At 33.2% G+C, this 10,049-nt stretch overlaps 1 protein-coding gene across 1 annotated transcript; it reads left to right on the top strand.

Moving 5' to 3' along the window:
- Window positions 1-5,222: 5,222 nt before the first annotated feature.
- Window positions 5,223-9,801, top strand: LOC105117787 (ruvB-like protein 1). The gene is made up of 12 exons (XM_011015547.1): window positions 5,223-5,388; window positions 5,575-5,763; window positions 5,921-6,052; window positions 6,157-6,306; window positions 6,576-6,731; window positions 7,199-7,333; window positions 7,629-7,694; window positions 7,783-7,889; window positions 8,920-9,019; window positions 9,126-9,217; window positions 9,308-9,377; window positions 9,491-9,801. Exons 1-12 carry the CDS (start codon window positions 5,308-5,310, stop codon window positions 9,578-9,580), a joined length of 1,368 nt encoding a protein of 455 aa, XP_011013849.1. The 5' UTR covers window positions 5,223-5,307; the 3' UTR covers window positions 9,581-9,801.
- The last annotated feature ends 248 nt before the right edge of the window (window positions 9,802-10,049 follow it).

The following is a 10,049-nucleotide window of genomic DNA, read 5'->3' as shown; positions in this document are numbered from 1 at the left end:
GTGACAAGGATGAAGACAAGAGCGATCATTGAGTAGATTGATTCTAGCATTTGACGCTCTCGCTGTTTCCTTGACGACATCGTTTTTTGGATCGGATCAGTTCTAGGGTTTCAGCAACTGATCGATCCGTAGAGAAAAATCAGAATATCTGGCAGGGGTAGTGAAGGAGAGCCAGGTCTGTCTACTTGCTTTCCTGATTTGCTTAAGACGAAGTTCGATTAGTCCCTCGACTATTGTTTTTTTCTTGAAGAAGTCTCCTATCTATCAGTTTTCTCAATTGGGACCTCCGTCGACATACGTTAATAACTTTTGAAAACAATTGAGGATGATGTTAAACTCTTTGTGTGTGTGTTACTTTTTATGGAAAAGTATTCTATTATTTCTTTCTATGTAAGATTAGTTAAAATAAATAATTATGTGATTAAAATAGTTTTATATTTGGATTACACGTGTTATTATGTATATTAAATGAGAGGAAATGTAAGCTTTTTGTTACATCTATGTGTTTTTATAAAACAGTGCATATGTTTTGATAAAAAAAATAATTAAAAATAAATCAATTCAATATTTTTTTAGATTTTTTCAATTATATTAAAATGTTTATATTAGAAACATTAAAGAGGATTAAATTTAATGTTTCTGTGACCCAAATGCAATACAAAGTCGTTACCAAATTGGAAAATGCGTGGGTAACTCGTGCGTTATTTAATGTCACCTCCAATTATATTGATAGAAGGATTTGATTGAGAAAAGGTAAACAATAGAGGAGCTAATTTATAGAATTGGTATTTAGAGGACTCAATTTGTAAACTATATACAGTAGAGGGATTGATGAGAGTTTTGCGAGGAAAAATGGAAAAAATTGACGTGTCCAGTTAGTAAACACGAACAAAAAATATATCCAATTTCAGCATTTAACACATAAAATCACATAAACTAGCTGGGTTTTTTTTGGAATTAGTGTATGGTGATTTTTTAAAAAAATATTTTTTATTTTAAAATATATTAAAAAAAAATATTTTCAATAATAACATATTAAAATTATTCAAAAATATTAAAAAGAAAAATTAAAATGCACTTTTCCGCAGCAAAGACAAACAAGCTGCAACAAGCATTAAAAAAGTGTGCACAGGTTGACAGATGAAGTTACAAGGCTGGAGCAGCAATTCTGGAGGCGATTTATGGCAGAAGACTTGCTTCCTTCACAAGCAAACATTGAACTATCTTGTTTGCTTACATGCATGCTGGGGAAAAACTGGCTAGGACAGTGATCAACGTCTTAATTTCTTGCTTGCCTACAAATTATTAGATATTATCGGTGTATAATATATATATAAAAATGAAATCTACTATGCATGCGGATCTGCTTTCATTCGAATGCTTGCTGGCAATCACGAAACGTTAATATCAGGTGATGGCAACTACATGATTTTTTACATGAAAGTGTTAGGCAAACCCATTAAACAGAAATTAGATGATTTTGTATGTACGATCTAATCAAAACATCTTCTTGACAGCAACAATTTCATTATAATAAGTATAGACTCGCACAAGAATTTCCACCAGCAAGCTTTGCACAAGCTTAATCTACAAAACCAAGCAGTTTGCATTTCGAGAGTAACCCTTTGGGTGGTTTTATCTGCGGGAATATTCAACACAGGTACGCAAAGTGAGGTTCCAGAAAATTGAAGTCGTTTTTGAAGTAAGATTTATAATCGGTTAATTTTAATAATTTGATGTATTATTTTTAATCTAAGTGACTGGAAGTGATACTTAGTAAATCAAGATGGCTAATGACTAATATTTATAAAAAAATATTATTTAATAAATTTTAAAACTCTTTGATGCAGTAAATGTTATTTTGAGAAAAAAACCATAATATTTTAGAGAACTTTTTTTTTAATAAATATACAATAAAAATAAAAATTATAAATATTTACGGTTAAAGGATCCATATGAAATTATAGTTCATAAATCTTTTTTTTAGAGAGAGGATGGATCTTTTTACACTATTAATAAGAAATAATTATTTCTTAAATATTATTAATTTAATAAAAAAAATTGAATTCTTAAAACTTTTATATAGTGTCCAGGTATTAATATATTTGACTATAATATTTTATGTTAAAGATCATAAAAATAAATAAATGAAATTTTATAAGTTAATATGAGGTTTAAAAAGTTTTTCAATTCTATATATATTTGGGTTTAGTAAGATGTTTAGCTATAAAATATTAAGTCTAATAATTTATTATATATATATATATATATATAAAAGCTTAGCGACATAATTCAATAATATTAAATTATCACCTATTTTTTACTTTTTTATATATAAAAATAACATATATAAAATATGATGAACTGAAACTGTATGGCTACCAAGTTCTTTGGGAAGCATTGCACTCTGCTATGAAATGATTTAGTGTGGATGGGTCATACACTTTTGATAATACTTGAATGGATAACTTAGTCACTTGGTACTTGCCCGCTATATGGCAAGACAAGTTTCAGGTCATCGTTGTCTCTGTATGCTTGCACTGGAGCAGCAGTTTTGTATACAAACACCCCCACACATAGCAGGCACAAGCTGTGAAATAACAAAAGAACGATGGACAATTAAGAATCAACTCACTTCTTTCTTTCGTTCCTATGGGTAAAAGTAGCCTAGCTACCGCCCCTTGAATTCGAGAACTTCAAACCCAGTGCAAGTAGATTTGCTAGCTTTTCGTAAAAGTCTTCAGTTTAGTGCCAAGAGTTCTCTTAAGCTATGTGGCCCCGATGAAGTACGAACAGATTCCAAACAATTTTTTCTTCATCTCCAACAGCATTTGGGAACATTTTTCAAGAGTGCAATAAAACGGCAAAAGAAATGGTTTCAACGAATACCTGGAAATCAAAAGGATCATTGGCAAAATATTGATGAGACATGAATTGCAGCCGGTATCACAAGCCTCGGAGATGAAAGCGCAATATCGCTTCCCTTAATTGATTTCTCCGGTGAGTCCCTAAGATCCCCACTTCCTACCCCAATCATGAGATCAAAAGTAGCTGTTGACTTACACAAAAGAAGAGAGTGCATGATCACTCAATCAAAGAAATGACTGCAGTTTTTCATTATACTTCTTTTGCCTGAAAATCGAAGGAACCTTTCCCCTCGAGAGATTGTCTACTTGTTGTTATAAGAGTTGAAGGTATAAGCAAGCTCATTCATTAGAAAACAAGAAATGAAAAAAGACAACCGCAATGACCAGCAACATCAAATAGACGACAGTTCATGAATCAAAAAGAGCTGAAACAAAAGAAAGAAAATCCATATACCAATGATCAAGGTGAGTTAGATTCTCTACAGGCCACTTGAACTCAGAAAAGAAACCAACTTTAACACCAGAAGCATTACAGAACACAGTGACATAAGCCTGAATTCAATTCAATATCTGTCGAACCTGTCAACAACAAGTCTCGTATTTCTCAGAGTAAACAAGAGTAGCAAAATGGGCCTAAGAAATAAAGAATATCGATCCTTCCATGTTACAAAATAAAAAAATTGTATTAACAACAAAATTTTATCATTTACTAGTGATGGTCCATATGATCCTTTATGAAGAATGGAAATTTGCATAGAAGACAGAGAGGAAGCCTACATGGCTGAGTGCTAGCTCTCAACACTGAGACTGAAAGTGGGGTTCTCTTGAAAAGAAGAGGTCTTGGAGACAATTTTGGAAATGGGGTGAACCAAGCAACGTTAGATAGTGTATCAATTTGAGAATTGTTAGCAGCTAGCTACTCTGTTATTACGGTGGCCATTTCTTTTTGAGGAGTTGATATGGAGAGAAATCTCTCTTTTTGTGTAGTTAATTTGATAGAAGATGGGATGATTTTTTTTGTTTTTTGTTTTTTCTGTTTCCGTCTTGTTATATACAAGTTTGAGCTCTTTCATAATGTATATATAATGAGGTGATGATTGTTTTTAAATTGTGTTTTTTATTCAAAAATATATTAAAATAATATTTTTTTTTATTTTTAAAAATTTATTTTTGATATTAATATATTAAAAAAAATTAAAAAAAATTCAAAAGTTTTTTTTCACCGGAAAAACAAAAAAAGCCTTTGTGTGTTTTAAGATTGTGGTGTGTAATGCTATTTAAAATAATATTTTTTAAAAAAAAATATTAAAATAAATATTTTTATTTTTTTTGTTTTTAACTTTTAATACTTCAAAATCATTAAAGCATTAAGAAAGATAGTTAATTTGATAATTTTTTAAGCTAAAAATATTTTAAAAAAACATATTAAAACAAAAGCAAAAACACTTTCAAACCCCCTACCAATTATCATTAATAGCAGTTTGATGTTAATCAACCTAATGATATACCAATACTTGTTCTAGGTTGGGTCTTATATCAGACCAAATATTGACTCAACATCAAGACCCAATCACTCTGCATTTTAACTGTCATTTCTTGCAATTTTATTTAATGATTATCACCTTCATCCTGTCATCAATTTTACATTCTTTTTAATTTAAAATAAAAATAAAAATCATGATTAAAATAAAGTATTTTTAGAGTAAAAAACTACTGAGATGATGATGGTTTATAATTAATGTCAAGGAATTATTTGATTTTTTCTAAATTAGAAGTGCTAATGAATTGGTTTTAACAAATCTCGAATGATAAGTTCTCATCAATTCAATTCTTAAAGACTAATAATGTAAAATACAAAGAAAAAAAACATACTCAAGGCCTAGGCTCTGATTTCTATACACTTGTTATAAAATACTTATAAAAAATTGAAGAACATTCTTGATCTTCGTTCAACCTATGCTAGCCATGGATTTCCCTGCTGCTTTATTTAAAAAAGAATGAACAAGTAAATTACTAATTTTTCCAGTTATTGTAAGAAAATATTTTCCTATATATATATATGACTTTTTAAGAAAGTAATTTAGTTTTTATGTATAAAAGCTGATTCAAGATCCTTTTATATTGAAAAGGGTTTATATAAACAAACAAAAAATATTAATTGATGAAAAAAAAATCTTTTTTCTTTTTGTTTTAATAAAAAGGGAAGATCTTGCAACAAATCGAAAACTTTAAGGTTTATGTTGTAAGATGTTGAGGACTACAAGAGTCGAAGTGTACAAAAATAAAAATCCATGCTTTTACATTATAAAAAGAAGGGCACACAGCCTTGAAGGCTTAAACCCGCTTCTGCTCTGCTAAAAAAAACCTAAACTAAGGACAGTCTGTAGCCAGAGAGAGAGCGACAAGGCTAGAGAGTGAGAGAGAAGGTGAGTTGGAGAAGATGAATATCGAAGAGGTACAGTCCACTGCCAAGAAACAGAGAATAGCTACGCACACTCACATCAGAGGCCTTGGCCTTGAGGTATGTGAACACTTCCCCTCTTTCTTTTAGGGTTTAGGGTTTTTTAAAACTTTTCTTTTTTTCTTCTTTTAAGTGGAAATGGGTCATTTCTTAGTTAGATATGTGCCAGAAATAAAAAATATTTTCAAGAATTGGTTTCTTTATGGCCGAGGTGACTGTGTTGTTTCTTGCTATGTTCCTCTGCAGCCTAGTGGAAGAGCCATTGATATGGCTGCTGGATTTGTGGGTCAGAAAGAGGCTAGAGAAGCAGCTGGGCTTGTAGTCGATATGATAAAGCAGAAGAAGATGGCTGGCCGTGCACTCCTCTTAGCTGGGCCTCCTGGAACTGGAAAGACAGCTTTGGCTCTTGGAGTTTCCCAGGAACTTGGAACTAAGGTAGAACTTACAATTTTTGAGTTCTCTTATTTTTCAAGTTGTCCCTCCAATGTCTTATGTTTTATTTTTTTAATGATGTTGTTGAACGTGGTCTTGATTTTAAATAGTTGGTAGTCTTTTGAGTTCGTATGATACAAATTTTGCTTGTTTTTTGCAGGTTCCATTTTGTCCAATGGTTGGTTCAGAAGTATACTCATCTGAAGTTAAGAAAACTGAGGTATTGATGGAAAATTTTCGAAGGGCTATTGGTCTACGTATCAAGGAGAATAAAGAGGTCTACGAGGGAGAGGCAAGTTATATTCACTCTATTTTTTCAACTGATGATTATCTCATAATCTTTTGTCCATATTCAAATTGGTCCCTGATGCTGATGTTTTGGTATTGATGTTTCAGGTGACTGAACTTTCTCCAGAAGAAACTGAAAGTTTAACTGGTGGCTACGGTAAAAGCATTGGTAGTGTAATTATTGGGCTAAAAACCATCAAAGGAACAAAGCAACTACGATTGGAAGCCAGTATTTATGATGCCTTGATCAAGGAGAAGGTAAGCCCTTTTAATTCTTTGTTTCAAAAATTCTTAAGCACGTACCTGTGTGCTTTCAACTTGTGTGCTTTAGAACTATTTGAGAGCTGGTGCAGAAACAGAAGTCATCGCTTATTCTTATTCTATAATATAAAGGGACTTGTACATTTTGATTACTTGTTTATTCTCTTGGGTTCTCACCTGCGAAGATTTTTAAATTCTCACTGCTTGTCGTTTTAACCTGATCTTTTGTGATATCGAAATTGTAACTTGTACAATATGATTTTCAGGTAGCTGTGGGAGATGTTATATACATTGAAGCAAATAGTGGAGCAGTCAAAAGAGTGGGTCGAAGTGATGCTTTTGCTACAGAATTCGACCTTGAAGCTGAGGAGTATGTCCCGCTTCCTAAGGGAGAAGTTAGCAAAAAGAAGGAGATAGTTCAGGTATTGCTCTATTAGCATCAGATGTGTTGTACTATTATGGCATCTTGCTCAAGTGATTTAGACAATGACATCTTTTTTATAATCTGTGCATAATTTTGCTGGTATTTGTTTCAAGTTGATTCTTATCAGAATCTTTCAGCACAGGGGGTGCTTTGTCTTTTAAACAAGACTGCCATCCTTCTTTGAAGCAATTGTGTTCAAAATGATAAGACTCAGGTGGCATGTGTATAATATTGGATAATGTGTCCCTAAAGGACCCTATCCAAAACTTTTAGATTTGCATTTTTAAGTAGTGGCTCAATGGCTGCGAGCTATCTAATTAAACATCTAGGGATTTGTACCCGTTAATTTGATTGAACTTGTCACCTTGTGAATCTTTCCCTTCCAGGTTATAGGCAGTTGCCTTATCCTCATAATAGTGTCACAGTTATCACCCTAATTTTTTATTCTAATTTTCATTTTGTCAGGATGTAACTCTGCATGATCTAGATGCTGCTAATGCAAGGCCTCAAGGTGGGCAAGATATATTGTCTCTAATGGGCCAAATGATGAAGCCCAGAAAAACAGAAATCACTGATAAGCTACGACAGGAAATAAATAAGGTACTGCTTCTGAGTCCATGGTAGTATTTAGTTACAGATTATTTCCAGGGACCAAGGCCTGAGTTGATCATTTGAATTAAAGTAGTAGAATCTACCTGTTATCTTCTTTTGTTCCCAAATTATCCTCAATCTGCAAATATTTGCAATTAGATCACAAAGTCTTGAACGATTTGTTTATGTCTCTTCTGTTTTTCAATACCAAACAAATAAATGCTCTATTTTTGGCTTGCCATAACCTCAATATCATTATGGGTTATCCCAAGTGTGTGACTGAAAACAAAATTGTTGATGACAGGTTGTTAATGGATTTATTGATAAGGGTACTGCAGAGCTTGTTCCTGGAGTTCTATTCATTGACGAGGTCTGTTTTTCCTTTAGACCATTTCCACAACTTATTCATGCACGCATATTTCTTTTCCTTTTTTCACAAATCAAATCAAAATTCACAGGTACATATGCTGGATATGGAGTGTTTTTCGTATTTGAATCGTGCTTTGGAGAGCTCGCTGTCACCCATAGTGATCTTTGCTACAAATAGAGGAATATGTAACGTAAGGTACAAAGGATGTTTTATGTGCAAAACAAGGCTTTTTTATCCTCGTGTTGGAAGTTTTGGTGGCAAGACTGTATTCACACTTGACATCATGGTGAATTTGGTTGATAGATGATAAATTCATTCAATTAGTAAATTGTCCTAAATTTGAACCCAGAAATTGATCACCAGGTGAATTGTGCTATGGGGATTTATACCATGCTTCAAAGTATTGTTGTCGTTGCTGAAATAAGGTTATGCCTGTGCCAAAAATGGACCTTTATTCACGTCATTTAATATAGCCTCTTAAGTCTAATCCAAAGAGACCTGAAAAAAGAAAAGGTTGACACTGAAGTTCTGATCTGCTTTTATGGCGTGAAGCTTTCTCATTGCTTTTTTTATAAACTACAAGCACCAAACAATATCACTTTCTTCACGATGACCAATTATCAAGGATGAAATCATTATAAGTAGATGGAAAACATTTAAAAAGGGTAAACCATCTTTTCTATTGGAAGTTAAATGTTTGAAAGAAATTTTTTGTTTAGTCTTAAAATATTTATTTCCTTCTTATTGGTTGGACTCCTTTCTGTGGTCACTGACTATTGTTGTGAGCAATAGGCAATTAAATGCAATTTGCTGTATGCTGAACAATGGGTTCTAACCTTCTTCTCCCATTCCTTGCTTTTAAAAAACTTGATGTTCTTTCCAAATCTTTTCTATGATAATTTTCAGAGCATTCATGTATTTATGGTGTTTGTGTTTATAAAATATAGAATAATGTCTGGCCTTTTATTCGTCTCTCATTTAGGCAAGATATGTTTTCCCTATACTATCTTGGGGTTATGGAGTTTTGTGACATCATAGGATCTTGAATTGCAAGAGCAAAATTCTGTGAAATGTATTGATAGCTTCATTTTATATGCTATGAACGACTGTAATATAATTATGTTAATGTTCCCTCTGCTTGAATTGGCCACTAGCTTGTGCAAACCTTCCACCTTGTAACATGCTCTTATATCCTGATTCCTGATATGGACAAGCTGCTGTGCAGAGGGACAGATATGAATAGTCCTCATGGCATCCCTGTTGACTTGTTGGATCGGTTGGTGATTATCCGAACACAAACTTATGGTCCTGCTGAGATGATACAGGTAAGGCCAAGTTTTGTGTGATTTTATTGTCGGTGCTCAGTAGACTTTCTTGTAATTGACAGGCACCGATCTAATGCTTGGTTATGGACTCCTGTTGTTTGGTCAGATTTTAGCAATTCGTGCACAGGTCGAGGAACTGCACATAGATGAAGAGAGTCTAGCTGACCTTGGAGAGATTGGACAACGCACATCATTGAGGTCTTGATAAAATTCATAAATATGTGTGAGGTGCGAAAAGAACTACCTACTTCTTAAGCATGCTTTAACTAGAACTTTTTGTCCCCGCAGGCTTGCGGTTCAGCTATTATCACCCGCCAGCATTGTGGCAAAACTGAATGGTCGAGAAGAGATATGCAAGGTAATAATTGTATCAATCTGTCAGCACCCGTTGTTTGTGAATGAATGCGCTTTAAGAACGTTGTTCACTATCAACGCATGACTTTTTCACTTTTTGGCTGGCTCAACATGTAGGCGGACCTCGACGAAGTGTGTGCATTGTATCTGGATGCCAAGTCATCGGCCAAGCTACTTCAGGATCAGCAGGAGAAGTACATTTCGTGATTTTGGAACTTCATATCCGAAGTAGCAATTTTTTTGTTCGCTATCAATGTCATATTTTATGCTGGATGTGATAGGGTCTTCCCTTCTGATTAAAGAGGTCTGACTTCAATCTGTGGGCTGGGAATGCAGTTGTAAAGGAAAATGAGTTAAATTCTAACATTTCCACAGGTGGATTTGCATGAACTTTCCAATGCAATGATACATTTGCGCTTTTTCTTTTACTATTGTTCTGTAATGTAGAGCCATTGTTGGTATTATTAAACTCGGCCCTGACATGAGTTGACATCTTCTCAATTCAATGGGGTTTGAAGATTTAAAAATTAAAATTAAAATGATATTTTAAAAAAATGAATTGGGATTTGACTGAATTGATCATGTTAATTTTTATCTAATTTAATTTGAAATTTTAGCTTAATGGGTTACAAAATTGATCAATTAGATGACCTAGTGACTAGGTTTATTGGATTAT

This window comes from Populus euphratica, unplaced genomic scaffold, assembly GCF_000495115.2.
Source record: "Populus euphratica unplaced genomic scaffold, PopEup_1.0 scaffold1533.1, whole genome shotgun sequence".
NCBI lineage: Eukaryota > Viridiplantae > Streptophyta > Magnoliopsida > Malpighiales > Salicaceae > Populus > Populus euphratica.
This window is presented reverse-complemented; position numbering and strand designations above follow the sequence as displayed.